Here is a 23184-nt window from a genome sequence, read left to right as displayed (position 1 = left end):
TTTTTTAAAAATGGTATTCTCTGTCTTAAAGGGACATAATACCCATATGCTAAATCACTTGAAACTGATGCAGTATAACTGTAAAAAGCTGACAGGAAAATATCACCTGAACATCTCTATGCAAAAAAGGAAGATATTTTACCTCACAATTTCCTCGGCTCAGCAGAGTAAGTTCTGTGTAAAAATTTATACTCAGCTGCTCCCAGCTGCAGGTAAAATAAAAATAAAAAATGAATAAATGAACAGCAGTCAATCAGCATCAACAGTGCTGAGGTCATGAACTCTTTTACTGTGATCTCATGAGATTTCACTTAACTCTCATGGGATTTCATTGTAAACTTCCCTAAACTGAATAGGGAAATAACACGAGACGCATCCCTTCAGCTGTCCCAGGACAGACATACATAATATGCTGCTTAGAAATCCTTTACAATGGGATGTGGCTACTGAGGAACTTTTGAGGTAAAATATCTTTCTTTTTTACATAGAGATGTTCAGGTGATATTTTCTAGTCAGTTTTTTACAACTATGCTGCATCACTTTCAAGTGTTTAAACATTTGGGTATTATGGCCCTTTAATCACAAGAGAAGATTTTTGTTTTTCATATTCCTTTAGTGTTCCATTTTTTGCCTCTGGTTACATAGAATAGTAATTAAGGCACCAGATGTTAGTTTTACTTGCCAATGATTCTGCAGCCTTGTGCTAGGCTTATTTCCCCTGATAAGACAATTTGGAAGCTTAGATATTTGTCTAAATACAACATTGTGGGACATGAAGTTGAGCATACGCAGGCAATAATGCCTTAGATCTTCACACATTTCCTCTTGATTGTACCCTTTGTCGAACTGGTATCAAAACAGCTATGACTGCTTCACAAACCTAGGACCACTGACACCTTAAAATTAGTCCTTGCAGCCCCTAACACACGCATGGGTACCCCCCACTTAATTCCCCTGCTGAAAGCTGGTTGCTGCTGCCAGCTGCACTTACAATTTAACCTGGTGTGGCTGTATATTTTCTAGACTTTGTGCCTGGGAACTATAAGTTCCAGAATGCCGCACAGGCATTGACAGAGTAGTCTGGTCTACTGGTGCTGGAGCTAAAGGAACAGTATGCACCAATTTTCATTTTCCTATATATGAAAAGTCCATTTAGACCAACAGGAGCAACAGGAGTCTGTAGACCTGGGCTTTGGGGCTTGGTTAGGAGTCTGAAAATCAGCACAATGTTATTTAAAAATAAACAAAAAAGTACATTGTTACAAAAACACTCCCAGATGGGCTATATAAATGGATCAGCTACAAAACATTTCCGCAAAGAAAAATCTAATGTACAATGTCCCTTAAGTGCTATACAAGGGGAGCGTTGTGATGTGGAGTTAGCTCAGCACACTGTCCAAGCTGAAGATCACCTGGGAGCTGGGTAGGTAGAGCTTTATGTGGGCATGAACTGAGTATGTGCTGAGACTGAGTAAAGAAAGGAGTTGAATGAGACACTGTATTATAGTACAGTGCACTCTAACTGGAAATATAAGCCAGGAGCAGAATAGATCTTAGGCACGGCTGATAGTTGTGATCTGTAACCATTCCTGGGTGCGCTACCTTCCCCCTCTTGGGTTGCATCTTTTTCTTTGACCCTAACCTCAACCCTAGCATTATACAACTATGGCTCACTGTTATTCACTGTTTGCTGCTGAGGGCAGTATTGCTGGTATACTTTCTGAAGGCATTCTGTTGTTGCTGCCGTGTGCCTCCTTGTACAGCACCATCCTACATCTGTTAGAGACCGCTGACTGACATAATACTGGCCACCCTACTGCTTCCTGTAAGCTTTGTGAACCACACCCTGAGTCTTGTAGGCTGGACCTGGGGATGCATGAATTTCTGGGTACTTATCTGCAGGCCCTGTAGTATTTCAGCAAAATGGGGTACCGTATAGCTTTATTGTGCACACTTTGCTGTTATTTCTTTATATATATTTGCTTATTGGTCTTTAACCCCTTCCTGCCGTTAGGATGTTCCGTGCCGTCTTATCAGCGATGGGCTTAAGCGCCGTTAGGACAGCGTGGAACATCCTAGACGTTTAGCTATCTTGAAGCTGTATCCACTTGCACAATGGGATGGCGGGCTGCAGGGCGTTACTAGCATCATAGGCACTCCCACCTGACCTGAACCCATCATTGAAATCATGTGATCGAATGAACGCGGGATTTCAGTTATTTATTTATTTGTTTAGATTGGAACTTTATATCAGAATTTTTTTTTCTAATATCAATTTTTCTTCATTCTCTTTGTATCTTTATTTGAAAAAGCAGGAATGTAAAGCTTATTAATTGGCCTATTTTGGTTCTGCAATCTGGGTATTCCTGCTTTTCAAATAAAGATGACAAGAGAACAAAGACAAATTGATATTAGGAGTAAATTAGAAAGTTGCTTAAAATTGCATGCTCTCTATGAATCCTGAAAGAAAAAAATTGTTTCATGTCCCTTTAACTACATACTGGCAAACTGTATGCAAGTACTGAAGATGATGGAAGATGATGTGACCAGTGAGAGGGGGGGAGGATCAGGGGAGTGGAAGGTGTCAGGTTGGAGTTTAATCCCTGCACTACAATACATTTAACCGTTAACGGCTGATCAACCCCTTCACGGCTGGGTGCGCAGCTGCCAAAATCAATGATAAGGCCATGCATGTCTGCTATTTCTGAGCAAAGGGGATCCTAGTAAAACTTTTACAACCATTTGTCTTATGACTGCAGTAGTTGTGTGTAAATAATTTGTTTGAAACCCCAAATTTGTGCAAAAGTTATCTGTTTTTTTTTAATATATATATATATATATATATATATATGACATTCAGTAAAAGATGGCATGAAATATACTAAAATGGGCCAAGATCAATACCTTGGGTTGTCTACTTATATATTGATAGTTTGGGGGTCAATTTTGAGAATTTGGGCAATTCTGCTATATCAATAGAGTTATCCCATTGCATCATTTTAGAATAACTGTAAATAATGACCTTAAAACTATTTAAAAAAAAAAAAACAATAATAAAAAAAAAATATGCTTGGTCTAAGCTGAATTAGAGATTTTTTTTACAGTTAGAAAACTACAGGTTTTTGTGGAATGTGATATTCTGTTTATGTATAAATAGTTGTGTTTCTTTTGTTTTGTTGTTGTTGTAGTTTTACAGTAATTTCACAGTTCTGAGAATAATTAGCTAGTTGAAACTATCATCATTTGAAAGCTCTCTTTATGCTTAAAAAGCCCTCCCCCTCTCTATTTGTGCGTAAACAGAGTGATAGCAAAAATTCTATAAATTCTTTGGGCAAGTTTTTCTCTGAAATTTCCGATAGCAAAGGGTTCATTTGTATGTAGATTAATTGCTGATATACAATGCATCTTTAAAGGGACATTAAACACTTTGAGATGGTAATATAAAATGATAAATTGTATATAATAAAACAACTCTGCAATATACTTTCATTATTTATTTTGTCCTCTTTGCCTGTAATTCCATTCTGAAATTGTGAGCTTTTCAGTTCCTGTTAGAAATGGAAGTGCAGAACACTGATAAATCCAGCACAACCATTGGCTGCACACTCTAGTGACCTATTTATAACTGTCTCTAATTGGCTACAGCAGAGAAGGTAACACAAGTTACAACATGGCAGCTCCCAGTGCTTTATAGACACTAAAACTTTACACTTATTTTGTCACTATAAACAGCTAATGAAACTTTAAAAAATACATCTAAATGTTAGTCATGGACTAATCTTTTCTTTGAATGCATCATTCTATCTAGGATGTATTTAGTGTTTAATGTCCCTTTAATAAACATTTAAAGGGACAGTAAAGTCAAAATGAAACTTTCATGATTCGGATAGAGCATGCAATTTTAAACAACTTTCCATTTTTTTTCTTTTATCAAATTTGCTTCTTGGTATCTTTTATTGATGAGCAAAACTAGGTAGGCTCAGGAGTGTGCACGTGTCTTTAGTACTCTGACAGCAGTGTTTTGCAACATTATTTGTAGCTTTGTTATACAATGTTGCAAAACCCTGCTGCCATAGAGTACTAAAGTCTTGTGCACACTCCTAAGCTCTAATGAGCCTACATAGTTTTACTGTTCAATAAAAGATACCAAGAGAACAAAGCTAATTTGATAACAGAAGTATATTGGAAAGTTGTTTAAAATTACATGCTCTATCCAAATCACAAAAGTTTAATTTTGACTTTACTATCCCTTTAATTGAATTGCCTTTAAATGAATTCGTGACATCAGACAAGTCCACAAGATTCAGAGCTCCCACCTCGCAGTTGATATTTATGGATTACATATTTAACTCCTTCCATTTTTTTCCTCTTTGCAGCTGATCAGGTCTACGGTGATCAGGACATGCATGAAGTAGTCAGAAAGCACTGCATGGATTACTTGGTGAGTCTTCTCAGATGCACTGCACAGTCGGATACCCTCGTTTCTACACACTTGTCTGACGTGATCATCTTTCTGTTTTCTGAGTAACAGATGAAGAATGCAGACTATTTTTCAAACTATGTGACAGAAGATTTTACCACATACATCAATCGGAAACGGAAAAACAACTGTCACGGAAACCACATAGAAATGCAAGCGATGGCAGAAATGTACAACCGACCTGTTGAAGTATATCAGTATGGCACAGGTATGATGCAAGCCGAGAGACCAACGGATGGTTCCTGTACCATTCATGGAAAAACAGTTACTGGAAGAAGTAAATAAATAGCACACTCTAAGAAATGACTTCCTGTTTTGTTTTTTTGTTTTGTTTTTTTCTTTCCACTTCAGTTTCTTACTAACCTAGGAGTATTTGGGAATTTCCAGCCTTGGGATAACAAAGTGTAGAGTTACTCTGACTACCAGTCAAACAATACTTGTACAATATCAGTGCCTGCTTTCGGCGAGGTCATGTGACACCTCTATGCTAGAAACGTGAAATGTGGCAAACGTGTCACGTCTGGAATGGGGTGGAGCAGACTGGCACGTGTTGGCTCCACTGCTTGAATAGCAGTAGGCTGACAATGGTGGTTGTGGATGTTGGTAGATGTTAGTTTACAGCTTTATAAATTCAGTTTAGCATTGTGTGTGCTTTTAACATGCATAGTGACCAGCAGTCTAATTTTCATTTAGAGCCAATCAACACATTTCATGGAATTCAGAAGAATGAAGATGAACCAATAAGAGTGAGCTACCACCGGAATATTCACTACAACTCTGTGGTCAACCCAAATAAGGCTACAATTGGAGTGGGCCTGGGTCTCCCATCTTTTAAACCAGGGGTATGTATGGGGGTGTGTGTGACTGGGTGCCAAGCTAGCTCTGGTTAGCCTAAGCAACTACTTTAGCTTGCATGGGCCCTGCACTATCTAGATGACATGGCAAACAGTGTGTCTCCACTGTTTAATAAGTTTAATAATATCGGACTGAATTGGCTATGAACACTCATGAATCAAGATAATAGGGGACCGTATATACCTCTTTGTGGATGAAAATAATATTTATGTAAGTTAAGAGATGATCTTTACAATAGTCTACGTCATGACGTACTGTAATGCTACTAACCCCATTCATTAAAGGGACAGTATACTCCAGAATTGTTATTGCCTCTGCAGACTGTCCCCTTATTTTTGACAGTCTTGCATTTTAGCCAATCAGTGCTGACTCATAATTAACAATGTTATCTATATGGCCATTTAATGAATTTATCCAAGTTATTGGCAGTGAATACCTCCTTAGACAATGAGTTCCACAATTTGATTGCACTTACAGTGAAAAAACATTGTTGTTGGTGGAGATTAAAGCACCTTTCTTCTAGACTTAAAGGGACATGAAGCCCACAATTTTTGTTTCATGATTTAGTAAGAACATGCAATTTTAAACAGCTTTCTAATTTACTTCTATTATCTAATTTGATTCTTTTCCTTGATAGGCTTTGTTGAAAAGCATATCTAGATAGGCTCAGTAACTGCTGATTGGTGGCTGCCCATAGATGCCTTGTTTGATTGGCTCACCCAAGGGCATTGCTATCCCTTCAACAAAAGATATTTACATAATGAAGCAAATTAGATAATAGAAGTGAATTGGAATGTTGTTTAAAATTGTATTCTCTATCAGAATCATGAAAGAAAATTTTTGGGTTTCGTGTCTCTTTTAATTGTGACTTCTTGTAACAAACAACTGCCTTGGAATAAACAGCTCTGAAAGAGCCAGGGTACTTGATAATGGTACTTCCTAATAATGAGCCTAAATTTAAAGGGACACTAAACCCAAATTTTTCCGTTCATGATTCAGATAGAGCAGCAATTTTAAGCAACGTTCTAATTTACTCCTATTTTCAACTTTTATTTGTTCTCTTGCTATCTTTATTTAAAAAGCAGGAATGTAAAGCTTTGGAGCCGACCCATTTTTGGTTCAGAACCTGAGTTTTGCTTGCTAATTGGTTTGCAAAGTGTACCCACCAATAAGCAAGCTCTATCCATGGTGCTGAACCTAAAATGGGCTTTTAAAAAAAAAAAAAAAAGATAGCAAGAGAACAAAGAAAACATAATTGGAGTCAATTAGAAAGTTGCTTAAAATTGCCTGCTCTATCTGAATCACAAAAGAGAAAAAAATGTGTTTAGTATCCCTTTAAGAGTAGACGTTTGGCTATGACAGTGCTAAGTTCCATTAGAACACTTAGGTGCATTCCATCTATTCTCTAGAGCACTGGTTTTCAAACCTGTCCTCGGTCTCCCTAACAGGCCACATTTTGAGGATATCTGAACTGGAGCACAGGTGAAATAATCAGCTGATTAGTAAACGTGGTTATTTTACCTGCTCTTATCCAAGGTAATCTGGAAAACCTGACCTGTTGGGGAGGCCCGAGGACAGGTTTAAAAACCAGTGATCTAGAGGTAACCCAGTTATTGGTATGGGGTTGTATGTTGTAGATTGTTTCATTGTCTCTCCTATTCGTTCCTCTTGTGTATACTGAAGAAAAGAACTGGTTTATCACCTCCGCCTTACCCCTGGTCACTGTTAATCATGCTATCTTTCTCACATTTTCATGTATTTATATTCTCCTTAGATTTTTTTTTGGCATTTCTTTGCAGTTCCTATTTCATTTTCAATGTTGGCTAATCTGATTTGCTCTTTTGCATGCTTTGTTACATTCCTTATATATTTGGTATGAGGAGTCCTTACTATTTTCTTTGAATAATAATTTAAAGGACTTACATTTTTTTTGCTAGTTTCTCATTTAACACATTTGAGTTTATTTATTCTACTTTTATATGTATGGTTTGTGTTGATATGTGTGTATTTATTTAACAACGTTTTAAATGTTCTCCATTTATCCTGTTTTCATTTGAGAATAAGTTGTCCCAATGTATTCTATTTAACCAACACTTTAAATTTTAAGAAAGCAAAATTCAATTATTTTAAACGGACATGATACCCATATATTGATGTTAAAGTGATGCAGCATATCTGTAAACATATTTTACCTCAAACTTTCCTCAGTAGCCACTTCCCTTTGTAAAAGGACTAATCAGGATGCTAGTCCCAGGACTTGCAAGTGAGCGTGCATCTGGCATGTGCCGCACAGCTTTTTTATTCCCATCAGTTTAAAGGGACGCTGAACCCAAATTTTTTCTTTCGTGATTCAGATAGAGCATGACATTTTAAGCAACTTTCTAATTTAGTCCTATTATCAAATTTTCTTTAGTCTCTTGGTATCTTTATTTGAAATGCAAGAATGTAAGTTTAGATGCCGGACCATTTTTGGTGAACAACCTGGGTTGTTCTTGCTGATTGGTGGATAAATTTATCCACCAATAAAAAGTGCTGTCCAGAGTCCTGAACCAAAATAAAAGCTTAGATGCCTTCTTTTTCAAATAAAGATAGCAAGAGAACGAAGAAAAATTGATAATAGGAGTAAATTAGAAAGTTGCTTAAAAGTGCATGCTCTATCTGAATCATGAAAGAAAAAAAATGTGGGTTCATTGTCCCTTTAAGCAAATGTTTACTATGAAATTTAGTGATATTTCAGTGAAATCCCCTGAGATCACAGTAAAGCAGTGTGAGACATCAGCCCAGATGAAGCTGATTGATTGGCTGTTTTTTTTTTTTTTTTTCAACGTGCAGCTGACAGTATCTAAAGGATAACTTGAAGAAATATTGTGGTAAAATATCTTCCTTTTTTACATAGAGATGTTCAGGTGGTGTTTTCCTGTCAGCTTCTTACAGTTACGCTGCATCACTTTCAAGTCATTTAGCATATGAGCATTATGTCCCTTTAAGGAAATTGTTAAACCCTTGTAACACAGCTTATGTAAAGTAACTTCAAACGTGACCATGTTATGATCACTGTTTCCCAAATGTTCATTCACTTCTCCGATATTATTTCTGTATTATTTGATTGCAGTAAATCCAGTATAGCTTTATTGGCTCCTCTGTTAATTGTGACTTAGTTATCATTGAACGTATTTAAAAAATCTGTCCCCCTTAGCCGTTTTGTTAGTTTTATTGGCCCATTTATTTCAGGTTAGTTAAAGCTCCTAAAAATTACAGCACTGGCGCTATTAGCAGCCTTTCCTATTTGCATTAGCAGTTGCGTTTCCTCCATATCACTAATGTTAGGGGCTGGTAGCTTGTTCCAAGTAATAATTTTTTTAGGATTTCCCCCCACTCTTTATTGCAGCCCACAATGTCTCTACATTATCAACTGTATAATTATAAATATCTTCCCTTAGGTTTAATGTACATGCCAATTCCTCATCCTCTTTTATTACCCCCATCCCTCCTAAATAAAATATAACCAAGGACATTAAACACTCAATACATTTACCAAGCATAGTATTGAGGTTATTCCTGGCATCCCTCTAATTATGGTTGCCGCCATTTTGGAACCTAGGTTACACTGCAGGTATCTGATGGAGAGCTACTGCACATGTGCAAACACATCAGCATTGGAATGCAGTAAAAGATAGACTTCAAGATGGTGGCACCAATGATTAGAAGGAGGTGGGAATAACCTCAATAGTATGCTTGTTAAATGTATTTAGTGTTTAATGTCCATTTTAATGTGTTTGCTACAATATACATCTTTATCAGTGGTCCTTAGACCTTTAGTTGTAAAGCTTCACATGTCGATACATAGCACCTTCACCCCTTGATACAAAAGTTAAGGTATTTCACAACGTTAATTATATTGAGTCCTTATATTTCCTGTTGTAGTGCCATTAATTTCCTTTTTTCTAAGTATTTAATTTTCTTCTGGTTTCCTAAGTGTACCCTTCCATCATCCATGCTTTGACATATTCCAGTTAGATCATATTCACAGACTAATCTGTCAGTTCTATTATGTTTGGACTAACCATCCCCTTCCTTAGTTTTAAAGTAATTTTCTAAACGTGCCACCCCCCCTCCCCCCCAACATACCTGCAACCATGTCGTTCAGGTGCAATTCATCCTTACTGAACCAGTTGTACCCGTCTGAAAAGTCAGTCCATTGCTCTAAAAAGTCAAAGCCCAAATGTTTACACCACTAGGGGTACATTAATTTTTCTTGGAAGGCTCCTCCGTGCACTTGACAGTCTCAGTAACTTCACAACCATTGTTCTATCCTCAATTTAACTTTTTTTTTCTAACATTGTCTTTGTTCTGATCTTGTTTTTTTTTTTTTTCTCTCATCCCTATTTTTTCTTTTCACAACCTCCAATACCACTTCTTTGTGCCATATACATAAAATCTGCACGCATATTTTATTTATTTATTATCGGTTATTTGTAGAGCGCCAACAGATTCCTCAGCGCATATACCCCTATCACTCATTGTCACTGGGTAGTGTACTGCCGGTGTGTGTCTTCAGTGTATATATGGTCTTTAATTTGGAAGCAGTAGCCAGGTTGTCTGTGTCACTGCCAGGTTGCTCACTAGTTCCTGATTTTATATCTGCCCACAGTATGCAGATCAATCACTGATGAAAAATGCCATCAAAACCTCAGAGGAATCCTGGATAGAACAACAGATGCTGGAGGACAAGAAGAGGGCGACGGACTGGGAGGCCACGAATGAGGCTATAGAGGAACAGGTTGCTCGAGAATCATATCTGCAGTGGTTACGGGACCAAGAAAAGCAAGCCAGACAGGTGACTTTGCAGCCCATTGGGCTTGTTCTATGGTGGTCTCAGAGCTTCCATGTTCTGATCTTTTACTGACTCTGTGCACTATTGCTTTGTTTCCTATAGAAGTGCCTACGGCTCATATAGACTCTAATTCCTTCCATGTGTCTTCTAGCTGTACCCATCTTCTGTCTTGTAATTGTACAGGGATGAGACAGATGTGATGAAGTCTGTACATGCTCCTCACCCCTCTCCCACCCAGTTTGTCCCATGTGATTATAGCTTTTGTCCCTTCTCTGTCCTTGTGCCACTTCTAGGAAGGGTTCCCAACTGTGCCCACCCTTGCCATGTGCATACTTTTCCTACCACTATTCTTGCTGCTCTACAGACTCCCACTTCAGCAATCTTTCAAACTCTTGTTTAATCCTTTTAAAGGGACAGTAAAGACCTTGAGATTTTAATGTAAAATGTTTAGTTATGAGTAATAAAAACAACTTTGCAATATACTTTTATTATTTGTTTTGTACCCTTTCATGTAGTTTAGCTCTCATATTGTGGATTTTCTAGTTCCCAGACCTGGAAAAATCTTTTCCTAATTGGCTTTAACAGATAAAACTTGAAAATAATTCACTTTATACTAACATTATGACCAGGGTCTTGGCTTGGCTCCTGCAAATAAGGCAAATGGTGGAATTTGGTTATTAAAAAAACATTTATAGCACACGTTTCTTTTAAAAAATGTTACACTTGGCTAATCTGTTGTTCTATATCAAGACAAAACCAGCGCTAAGCAGTATTGCGGCACTATACAAATGAACAATAATAATAACAGATGTGTCTTGTAAACAAGGTTTTTACTGTCCCTTTAATTCCTATGTATTTACCATTTCCCTTCACTACTCATCTGTCCTCTTCTCCCAATTCCTTCATAACCTTACACTTGTTCAGTTTCCCGTCCCTTTGCCTTCTCTCTAGTCTACTCTTCCTGGCACTTGGATACTTTTTAATGTTCTCTCCAGCAAGGTCTCAAGCTTCTACATAATATTGTGTCCCTTTTACAGCCACGCAAGGCCAGTGCAACCTGCAGCTCTGCCACAGCAGCAGCGTCAAGTGGGCCAGAGGATTGGTGCAGTCGTTCTCCAAGGCAGCGGAGCACAGCTGGGTCACCTGAACATCCAGATCTACATGCAGACTACAGCATGAAACCCCCCTCCCCAGGAGCCACCTTAGTGTTAGCCAAGCCTCCCTCTCCCTGCGCACCAGGTTAGAACCCATTAACTTGTTCCTTTAACGCACTAATAAAATAAATTACTGTAATGTTGTGAGTACAACTGCAGATAACCCTCAAGGCCAGGCTTTTTCTTGGCCCTCTTATTGGCAGGTCCTATATGTGACTTGGTAGGGGGCTTTAATTTATACCCATCTCTATAGAATTGTCTCTTCAGCAATACTATCTGACTTTCTAGGAGTGATAGAAAATTCTTATTCACGGTATTAAGCCTATAATTACAGTCAGATGTTAATAGAACCTTCAAAAATATTTCCTATCTGTAGAATGCTGAACGGTACTGGTTTGGCCTGGGTGGTACCAAACTGAGAGGATAGAGGCAGGAGAATGTTGTTGTAGTCTATGGGTTGAAATACCAAGGGGCTATTAAAAATTGGGGTAATAAGGTAGACGGCAGAATTGAGGACTCGGGCATAGGTACGACAGAATATATATAGAGAGGCCATTAATCTACAGAATAGAGAGTCAAAGACATAGTGTGGAACTTTGTGTTAGAGGCTGCAGAATACAGATGGAACACAATGGATAATGGGTGTTATAGGTTAAAGATGTCAAAATACACATTGTTCATGAGTTAGAAGCAATGTAGAAGGCCAGTCTGAATGCACAATAGAAACTGACATTTTTGACTTGATGAATAATCGCTATTTGACATATATAAGTCTCTGGGATATATCTTCATTAGCAGGGATGGCTAACCAACCTGCAGAATTAACTTGTGCATTCATTGTTTAAGGGGCAGTCTACACCTTAGTCATCTTAGTCTTACCTTATAATTAAAGGGACACTGAACCTCAATTTTTTCCTTTGTGATTCAGATAGAGCATGCAATTTTAAGCAACTTTGTAATTTACTCCTATTATCAATTTTTCTTCATTCTCTTGCTATCTTTATTTGAAAAGCAAGAATGTAAGTTTAGATGCCGGCCCATTTTTTGGTGAACAACTTGGGTTGTGTTTGCTGATTGGTGGATAAATTCACCCACCAATAAACAAGTGCTGTCCAGGGTCTGAACCAAAAATTGGCTGGCTCCTGCTTAGCTTATATGCCTTCTTTTTCAAATAAAGATAGCAAGAGAACGAAGAAAAATTGATAATAGGAGTAAATGACAAAGTTGCTTAAAATTGCATGCTTTATCTGAATCACAAAAGACAAAATTTGGGTTCAGTGTCCCTTTTAAGCTGCAAAAAGCCTCCTGCACCCCTTTATATAATCATGCAGTAAAACGGTTATTTTAAAATTAATATTGTTCCTGGTCACTTTTAAATGGCTGCCAAGCTCCACCCACTAATGACATCACAATCTGGGCTACATCTAGGTACTCTGCTGAATAGCATAGACAGTTTGTTGAATCCGACTAGTGAGTTTTTAGTGATTGGATGCCAAATGCACTGCAGCCCAGATTGTGATGTCATCAGTGGGTGGGTCATTTCAAAGTGGCTATAAATAATATTCATTTTAAAATTACTTTTTTACTATTCCTGCTGTATGATATGGAAAAGGTACAGGAGGCTATTTGCAGCTTAATTTAAGCTAAGACTTTATAATGACTAACGAGTAGACTATACCTTTAAATATAGAAAGACCTAATTTATTGTCTGTTGTAGTTTCTGCCGTTGGTTGATTAATAATGTAATGGAAATGGCCAGCCGTGCTAAGAAGTATAATCAACAGGATTTACTAATGCAAATTTTGTGTTGGTTTTACTAATCCAATATAGGTTTGTTTTTTCTCTGCATTAAAATACTTGTGCTAGATCTTATTACACTTGACGGCACAGTGTCACTTTTGTAGAAGTGGCTGCCAAACAAAGTTGTTAAAATATAGATGAATTTTTAAATTTGTTGGTAACGGTTTATATTTTTTGTACTACGTGAATACGACCACAGTATCAGACGTCCCATTTAAAATAAAGCCTTGTGCCTTGCTAGGTAATATATATAGTATATAGGTAATACTTATGAGTTACACATGCTGCAGGGTGGAACGTGTTTTAAGCCTCTGGACATCACATGAATAGTGCTGATGACCAGCACAATACATGTTCCTCCCTGCACACCCTGTTGCATGTGTAACTCATAAGTGTCCAGGAAAACATGGCCGAGGTGGCAACCTTAAAGGGACACATAACCCAATTTTTTTTCTATCATGATTCAGATAGAGCATGCAATTTTAAGCAACTTTCTAATTTACTCCTATTATCAAATTATTTTCATTCTCTTGTTATCTTTATTTGAAATGCAAGAATGTACGTTTAGATGCCGGCCCATTTTTGGTGAACACACTGTGTTGTTCTTGCTGATTGGTGGATAAATTCACCCACCAATAAACAAGTGCTTTCCATGGTCTTGAACCAAAACAATAGATTTGATGCCTTCTTTTTCAAATAAAGAAAGCAAGAGAACAAAGAAATTGATAATAGGAGTAAATTAGAAAGTTGTTTAAAATTGCATGCTCTATCTGAATCACAAAATAAAAAATTGGGGTTCAGTGTCCCTTTAAATAAAGTTCAAATATTCCCAGTTTTTTATTCCCTAACAATAGCAAAAGTATTTGTGGTAAAAGTGTTTATACCACTGAAAAACAGTAATAACTTTTACTAGAATAATTTTTCATAATATATGTATAGTATATTACAAAAATGCTTCTATTTAAATTTGTAATGCACACATGCACATTTAATTTCTTTTACAAGATATGACGAGTCCACGGATTTCATCCTTACTTATGGGAATATCACCACCTGGCCAGCAGGAGGAGGCAAAGAGCTCCACAGCAGAGCTGCATAAATAGCTCCTCCCCCCCCCCCCCCCCAACCCAGTCATTCTCTTTGCCTGTGTTAGTGATAGGAAGAGGTAAAGTGAGGTGTTAGTTTAGAATTCTTCAATCAAGAGTTTTTTTATTTTAAATGGTGCCTTTGTGTACTATTTTTTTATAGAGCAGCATCTGGAGTGATAGCCTTTTTGGCTGTGGGAACTGGTGGAGTTTTTAACTTCACTGCGCCTTCCTTGCTTGTGCTGTTTTCTATGTATGGTCTTAGAGAATGCTAACTAAGACTTTGCTATCCTCACAGGACCTCAGGAAGAGTGGACCTCTTGACACTGTGGGATCATCATGCTGTTCCTCAGCATGGAGGTAAGTGCACTCTTTTCTCTCTGGGGCTTTACAGCTTATCTCAGACTTGACTGTGCTATTCCTCTGTCTGTGAAGGGTTTTTGGGCTCAGGTAAAGGGCTTTCCCTTCTGGCAGGTGTGGGTTATCATTTGTAGGAAAATGGGACACCGACACATTTAACATTCCCATCTCTCTCTGACATACATAAAGTACTACGCTAGAAGCGCTGGGAACTGTTTGCAATTTATAACGATATGGGCGATTCGTTTATGTTACGGCTTGATATAAAAGGAGTTAACATGTAAAACGGGAGGCTGACGCTGAGGGGTAACACCAGAGTCGGAGGGAGATTTACAAAATTCTCTTTGTTTTTTTGATGGTTTCCCGGGGTTTGATTAGTACGCCCACGAAGGGCGGAGCCTAGTCTTCGCGCTTCAGCCGTGCAGTTTATCTACTGGGGTTCCGAGTTGGCAGTATTTCATTATGGATCCTAAGTCCGCTTGTGCCTGTATATACAAGCGTTCTTAGGCTCACCGTTTTCGCTGGCAGCTGGTGTGTGGAGGTCAGGTAGGAGTCGCAGCAGAGCTGCGGCGAGGTGTCTGTTGTTCTAGGGGGCAAATGAACACTACCGCTGACTTAAAGGATGCATATCTTCATATTCCTATCCACAGAGATCATCACCAGTTCCTGAGGTTCGCCTTTATGGACAAAACTTTTCAGTTCCTTTCGGGTTGGCCACGGCACCCAGGATCTTCACGAAGGTTCTAGGGTCTCTGCTGGAGGTTCTCAGACTGCGGGGCATTGCAGTGGCGCCTTATATGGACAATATTCTGATCCAGGCGTCTTATCAACTGACAAAGTCTCATACCAACATGGTTCTGTCCTTTCTAAGGACTCACGGGTGGAAGGTGAATCTAGAAAAGAGTTCACTAATTCCTCAGACAAGGGTTCCTTTCCTGGGAACTCTAATAGACTCTATATCCATGAAAATCTTCTTGACGGAAGTCAGAAAGTTAAAGATTCTGAATACATGCCGAGCCCTTCAGTCCAATCCTCGGCCATCAGTGGCTCAGTGCATGGAGGTAATTGGATTGATGGTGGCGGCAATGGACATCATTCCGTTTGCACGTTTTCATCTCAGTCCTCTACAACTGAGCATGCTCAGAGAGTGGAATGGAGATTTTGCAAATTTGTCTCCTCAGATTGATCTGGATCAGGAGACAAGAGACTCTCTTCTTTGGTGGTTGTCGCTGGATCATCTGTCCCAAGGGACGTGCTTCCGCAGATCTTCATGGGTGATAGTGACAACGGACGCCAGTCTACTAGGATGGGGTGTAGTCTGGAATTCCCTGAAGGCTCAGGGTGTGTAGACTCGGTCGGAGTCTCTACTTCCCATCAATATTCTGGAATTCAGAGCGATATTCAATGCGCTTCAGGCTTGGCCTCAGTTGGCTTCGGCCAAATTCATCCGATTTCAGTCGGATAACATCACAACTGTGGCTTACATCAATCATCAGGGAGGAACAAGGAGTTCCTTAGCGATGACAGAAGTATCCAAGACAATTCGGTGGGCGGAGGCTCACTTGTTATCTGTCAGCAATCTACATCCCAGGAGTGGACAACTGGGAGGCGGATTTTTTTGAGCAGACAGACGTTTCATCCGGGGGAATGGGAACTCCATCCAGAGCTCTTTGCCACTCTGATTCTCAGGTGGGGCAGACCGGAATTGGATCTGATGGCGTCTCGTTAGAATGCCAAACTCCCGATATGCGGATCCAGGTCCAGGGATCCTCAGGCCGAACTGATAGATGCCTTGGTCGTTCAACCTAGCTTATGTGTTTCCACCGTTTGCTCTCCTTCCCCGGGTGATAGCATGGATCAAACAGAGGGCTTCGGTGATTGGTATCGCTCCTGCGTGGCCTCGCAGGACTTGGTATGCCGATCTGGTGGACATGTCCTCTCTGCTGCCGTGGAAGCTTCCATTGAGGCAGGACCTTCTCATTCAGGGCCCCTTCCATCACCCAAATCTAATTTCTCTGCAGCTGCTTGGAGATTGAACACTTGATTTTATCTAAGCGGGGGTTCTCTGATGCGGTTATTGATACCTTGATTCAGGCATGCAAGCCTGTTACTAGAAAGATTTACCATAAGATATGGCGTAAATATCTTTATTGGTGCGAATCCAAGGGCTACTCATGGAGTAGGGTTAGAATTCCCAGGATTTTATCTTTTCTCCAAGAAGGATTGGAGAAAGGGTTGTCAGCAAGTTCCTTAAAGGGACAGATTTCTGCTCTATTTCGTCTGGCAGATGTTCCAGATGTTCAGTCTTTTTGTCAAGCCCTGACTAGAATCCGGCCTGTGTTTAGACCAATTGCTCCTCCTTGGAGTCTGAATTTAGTTCTTAATGTTCTTCAAGGGGTTCCGTTTGAACCTATGCATTCCATAGATATTAAGTTATTATCTTGGAAAGTTTTATTTTTGGTTGCTATTTCTTCTGTTCGCAGAGTTTCTGAGCTTTCGGCATTACAATGTGATTCTCCTTCTCTTATTTTCCATTCTGATAAGGTGGTGTTGCGTACCAAACCTGGTTTTCTTCCTAAGGTTGTTTCTAACAAAAATATTAATCAGGAGATTGTTGTTCCTTCCTTGTGTCCTAACCCTTCTTCTAAGAAGGAGCGTATGTTACATAATTTGGACGTAGTCCGTGCCTTGAAGTTCTACTTGCAGGCGACTAAGGATTTTCGTCAAACATCTTCATTATTTGTTGTTTTTGCTGGGAAACGTAGGGGTCAGAAAGCTACGGTTACCTCTCTTTGGCTGAAGAGTATCATCCGTGTTGCATATGAGACTGCTGGACAGCAGCCTCCAGAACGAATTACGGCTCATTCTACTAGGGCTGTGACTTCCTCATGGGCATTTAAAAATAATGCTTCTGTTGAACAGATTTGCAAGGCTGCAACTTGGTCGTCTCTTCACTCTTTTTCCAAATTTTCCAAATTTGATACTTTTGCCTCGTCTGAGGCTGTTTTTGGGAGAAAGGTTCTTCAAGCAGTGGTGCCTTCCATTTAGGTTCCTGTCTTGTCCCTCCCTTTCATTCGTGTCCTATAGCTTTGGTATTGTATCCCATAAGTAAGGATGAAATCTGTGGACTCGTCATATCTTGTAAAAGAAAAGGAAATTTATGCTTACCTGATAAATTTGTTTCTTTTACGATATGACGAGTCCACGGCCCACCCTATCATTTTTTAAGACAGGTCAGACCTCTGCTCCTTGGCTTTTCTTTTCTCTTCCTAACTTCGGTCGAATGACTGGGTTGGAGGGAAATGAGGAGCTATTTATGCAGCTCTGCTGAGGAGCTCTTTGCCTCCTCCTGCTGACCAGGAGGCGATATTCCCATAAGTAAGGATGAAATCCGTGGACTCGTCATATCGTAATAGAAACAAATTTATCAGGTAAGCATAAATTTCCTTTTTTCACCTATCCCTTTAAAATCAGTTGGTTACTTTTTTAAAGGTAACTTTTATAGGAGCAAAGAAACAATTATGGAGCTTCTCAATACCTTTTGAGTCCTTTGAGACAGGAAAGCGGTGTAATTTGTCATTCTACCTATGTAGAGTTTAAAGGGATAGTCTAGTCAAAATTAAACTTTCATGATTTAGATAGAGCATGCAATGCATGCAGGGAGAGTTCACCGCTGAATTCCTTACTTGTGGCAAATACTGAAACTGGCCACCAGGAGGAGGTAAAGACATCCCAGCCAAAGGCTTAAATACCTCCCCCACTTCCCTCATTCCCCAGTCATTATTTGCCTTTTGTCACAGGAGGTTGGCAGAGAAGTGTTAGAAGATTTCGGAGTAGTTCATTAGGAAGGGTATCTACCCTTCGATATGGGACTGGAGTTTTAAGTAGTCTTGTCAGCCTCTCAGTGAGAGCATTGATGAAAGTTACAGTCTGGAGAGGAAGAGAGAGTCTTCTTTTAAACCATCCAGACTCATATTAACAGCTCCTAAGCAATCAGCGTTGACAAGTTTCTCTGCCTGCTTTTCATCTCTCAAGTCTTTGTCAGAAGCGATGCTACAGTCTGTCACACTTGAAGGACCGTGTTTCTGTTCCACGGCATAGATTCCAGTAAGATCGTTTCATTTTTACACATGTTAACGCTAGAAGACAGGGTCACAGTGCGACTCCTTTATCTTTATGGAATCAAGGGTTACTATCTCCTGAGGGGGATTGTTGAACAGTGGGGTGTTAATGATATTTGTTTGTGATTTTTGCAGCTTTTTATGTGTGAGATGTTTTGGGCTCATAGGCTGATATAGAAGACAGGTTGCTCTTTTACTTTGAGAGCTGCGCAGTTTTATCAAGCTTGGCGCGCTTTTCCTTTAGCAGGGGCGGTCCTGCATTGCTCGCCGTGTGACCGGGAGTGGTCATGGTTTTCATTTCCTTTTTCTGACCGTGTGACTATGGAAAGGAGCGAGTTTTCTCTATACTGTCTGGGTCATAGGAGGTGGTGATTGCCCCAGCTATTGGGGGTATAGGTGCCGGTTATTTTTCTTTGATATAAATAAGGTTACCTAGTTATGGAGGATTCGTGATCCCTCTATAACAGAATTCGATACCTGTGTATATTGTGAGGAGGCCCGGGGAGTCCAGCCCTCTCAATTATGTTCCATATGCTGCAACAAGGTGTTTTCATCAACCAATGTTGAGATGTTAGATGCTGCTGAGCCTTCCGCCTCTGAGGACTCTTCCCCTACATTCTTCTGATCCTACACATGCAGCTTCCCCTTGCACCACTATTCCTCCACCTGGAGGGGACCTTTTTCCACCTGACGTTGCTGCGCAGTTCCGTATGGCGATGTCTGTGCCCTTGGCCGTTTTGCCTCGTACTGCTACGCGTAAATGAAGGGTTAATTCATGCACTCCTGCCCAGGGAGCATCATGTAAATTGACGGTTGTATCCGATCAGTCATCTGAGGTTCTCTCTGACGCTTCAGAGTACTGACCTTCTGGGTCGGAGCCTGCTGCTTCTATTCTTCCGGCAGAGGAGGATTTTGCTTTTAGATTTAGAGTAGCATGCCTGCACTTGCTTCTAAGAGAAGTTTTGGCGAGATTCCTTGTACTGATCTGCCAGTCGAATCTCCGAGCTCTAAATCAGATGGCGAATTTGATTAAGGCATGTGGGGAAGGATGGAGATCCTCTTCCCTTTCGCCTGTTTTCCTTTTTAAGATTCCCGGTTCCGGACTCTATGGGGGGGGGGGTTTCGTTGCTCATCCCTACTTGGCTTAAACTTTTTTGTGCAATTGCCTTTTGTTTTACTATTCCGTTTAAGGATAGTTTATTCTTAAGAGCTCTTGGTTATAAGTGGAAACTCTTTTTATGAAGATGTTTTTTCACAAGGGATATTTATGTACTGATGACTTATGTTGTGACAGTTTCTGAAGACTTCCTATTGAAGCATCTCTGTCTCGATTAGAGGCAATGACTCCCTCAATATTTTCGAGAAAGAATTAATGCCTTGGAGCTTACAATTCTTTTATCTGTGACTTTCACAGTTTACTAGCCAAAAGCTAAGGTTTCAGGTTTTTTCTGTTCAGGCTTTGAATCGCTCTGACAGATGTGACTTATGAAGCTAATCTTCCCTTCTGCTTGAGGGAAAGATTTAATTTGGTTCCTCAATTCCGCGTTTTTTACCGTTGGATGAGAGAACGAATCTGAGAGACAAATTTATTTATTTTATTCTTCTAGTGCGGTTAAAGCACAACGTCAAAGAACTCCGCTAAGCCTGAGCAATCCAAAGGGTTTTTGGAAGCCGGCTCAGTCCTGAAATAAGTCTGAGCAGAAGCTTGCAGAACCTATGTTGGCAGAAGGGGCCAGTCCCAGGTCCTATCTTGGATCACGTTGGGGACAGACTTTCTCTCTTTTCAGACGCTTGATTCAGGGACGTACAGGGTACATGGTTCTAGAGGTCATAGCTAGGCTTCAATTCTCAGCTTCCCAGGGTAGTTTCCTTCTATTGACCCTGTCTTCCAGACAGAGAAAGGGAAGCCATTTCAGGTGGGTGCGGGTTTTGTTCTCCTTGGGAGTCAGTCCCAGTGCCTATCGCAGAGTGAGGTTTGAGATATTATTCAAACTGTTTTGTTTGTTGTCCCATAGAGAGAGGGAACTCCCATCCTATTTAGGTCCTAAAGTACTTAAAAATAATTATCATGTCTTCTCGTTCCAGAGGGAGACTATAAGGACCACTCTACCCTTGGTGTATGGGAAGAGTGGTGCATGGCCGCTATTGAGGAAGGATATCATACCTTCTCATTCCTCCTAAGGGAATATTTCCGGTTCCTAAGGTTGACGTTGCTAGACAAGCACTTCCAGTACATTGCTGCTCCATTTTGGTCTCGCTACTGCTTCTAGAGCCTTTTAGGAGTGTAGGGATTCTTTGGCAGTTGCCTGAAACCAGATCTGGCGGTAGTTTCCCTTGTCTAGACGATTCTGGTTCAATTGTCTCGTCTGATGGAAGACCATTAGGGAGTTCATCTGTCTTCCTCGATCCTCAGGGATGGAAGAATATCTAGACCAGAGTTCTCTGGTGTAAAGCACCAGGGTGGCTTCCTGGATGCTATTTTAGTCTTCATAGACATGAAGACATTTCTATCAGACTTGTGAAGTTAGGCGTTAGCTTCATCAGGTCGTGCCCTCCAGACCTCCTTAGGGCCATTGCTGGCTCTCTGTTTGGTGGTGATGAATTGTCATGAACTTGGACTCCATTCCTTTTGCCAGGTCCCATCTCAGTCGAGGCTTGGTGTATGCTGAGGCAGTGGAGCTGGCACTGTTTCGAATCTGTTTTAACAGATTTACCTGGATTACTGGTTGAAAGGATCGCTCTCTTAGTGTTTTTTGTCCAGATCTCCTTGTCCTGAGGGATATCTTTCTTAAAATTATCGGCGATTTTGACTTCGGTTGCAGATCCGTCAGGATGGTGAGGGCGTGCCAAGAGGGCATGGGGCCCGTGGACTCAGGAGGTTTACCTCCCAATTAACTTTATGGATTTGAGGGTTTAGCCTACTGTGTTAATCCCAGTTTATAGATTCTAGTCTAATTTACACTCAGTGGCTTAGATCGCCATCTGAGGGGAACGAGAGATTACCTAGCGATGAGGGTAGTATCTCGGGTTCGGTAGTGGACGGAGGCCCACTACTGCTCGCTGTCAGCAACCCACTCTCCGGGTATGGTCATCCGGGACGGATGTTTTCTCTACAGACATTCCCTTTATCTGGTGATAAGGTCTCCATCCGAGGTGTTTTCGGATATTTGGATCTTTAAGGGGACGCCGGATGAAAGATTCACGACGTCCCATCTCAAAACCAAGTTACCCACAGATGGGTCGTGGTTCAGGGATCCTCAGGCAGAGCTAATGGATGCTATAGCGGTGCCTTGGAGGTTCAATAGAATTTTTTCCTATCAGCCATATCACTCCTTCCTCGAGTGGCGGCTCGAACATAGCAGGAGCAGGCGTCAGTGATACTGATTGCTCTGTTGCGGCCGCAAAGATCGTGGTTTAGTGGGGATGTAGTTTTCCCCACCATGTAGGTTACCTTGTCACATGGATCTGCTGGAACAAGGCCCCTTTGCTTCATCAAATCTTATTTCTCTGAGGCTTAGTCAAGAGAGGGTTTTCTGAGAGGTTATGGTCCCCTCCTTCAAGCTCGTAAACCGATTCCTTGTCATCTGTCATAAGGTGTGGAGGACCTTCTCTTTCGGTGAAGAGCGTGGTTTGTCCTGGCACACTATTCAAGTCTGCCAGGATTCTTCCTTCCTCCAAGTTAATCTGGAGAAGGGTCTCTTAGCTAGTTCCTTGTTGGGACAGTTTAAGCGCTGTCTGTTTTACTGCACAAGAGGCTCGCTGAGCTTCCCGATGTACAGTTTTTTTGTTAGGTCTCTGACTACGATCAGGCCGGTGTGTCGATCTAATGCTCCTCCTTGGAGCTTAGATCTTATTCTGGGAAGCGTAAGGGTCAGTAGGCATTTTTGACTTCCTTATCTTTTAGTTGAGGAGTATCATCCGCTTGACATTTGAGACAGCGGGACACAAGCCTCCTCAGAGGATTACGGCTCATTCTACGAGAGCAGTGTTGTCCTCTTGGGTCTTCTAAATTGATGCCTCTATGGATCAGATTTGTAGGGTGCTACCTGGTCTTCCTTACATTCTTTTTCCGAATTTTTTTTCCGAGTTTTTGCTTCTGTGGAAGCAGCCTTCCAGAGAAAGGGTTTTTGCAGGCTGTGGTGCCCTCAGATGGGGGCCGCCTCTCCTCTTTGCCCTCCCGTTAGCATTCAGTGTATTCTAGAGCTTGGGTATAATTTCCCACAAGTAAGGAATGCAGCTGTGGACTCTCCCTGTATTAAGAAGGAAAACCTAAATTATGCTTACCAGATAATTTCCTTTCCTTCTGTACAGGGAGAGTCCACATCTCCCGCCCGTGTTCTCCGATGGGCGGCCCTAAATTTTAACTTGTTCTTCTGGCACCTTTTTCACCCTGATAGTTCTCCTACGGTTCTTTGTCCCCTCGGCAGAATGAATGAGGGAAGTAGAGGAGGTATTTAAGCCTTTGGATGGGGTGTCTTTGCCTCCTCCTGTTGGC

The 23184-nt window shown here is 40.6% G+C and overlaps 1 protein-coding gene across 4 annotated transcripts in view; it reads left to right on the top strand.

Annotated features, from left to right (window-relative positions):
* The window catches only part of OTUD5 (OTU deubiquitinase 5), a 45149-nt gene that overhangs the window by 17796 nt on the left and 4169 nt on the right, over positions 1-23184 (top strand). For 3 of the 4 annotated variants that reach the window (XM_053695981.1, XM_053695984.1, XM_053695980.1), the window contains exons 3-7: positions 4377-4441; positions 4532-4757; positions 5174-5322; positions 9987-10172; positions 11207-11408. In XM_053695981.1, coding sequence (XP_053551956.1) covers positions 4377-4441; positions 4532-4757; positions 5174-5322; positions 9987-10172; positions 11207-11408 — 828 coding nt within the window. The remainder of the gene's footprint in view (positions 1-4376; positions 4442-4531; positions 4758-5173; positions 5323-9986; positions 10173-11206; positions 11409-23184) is intronic. The other variant, XM_053695983.1, reaches the window with a different exon arrangement.

The sequence above is a fragment of the Bombina bombina genome, chromosome 12 (assembly GCF_027579735.1).
Source record: "Bombina bombina isolate aBomBom1 chromosome 12, aBomBom1.pri, whole genome shotgun sequence".
Classification (NCBI taxonomy): Eukaryota; Metazoa; Chordata; class Amphibia; order Anura; family Bombinatoridae; genus Bombina; species Bombina bombina.
This window is presented reverse-complemented; position numbering and strand designations above follow the sequence as displayed.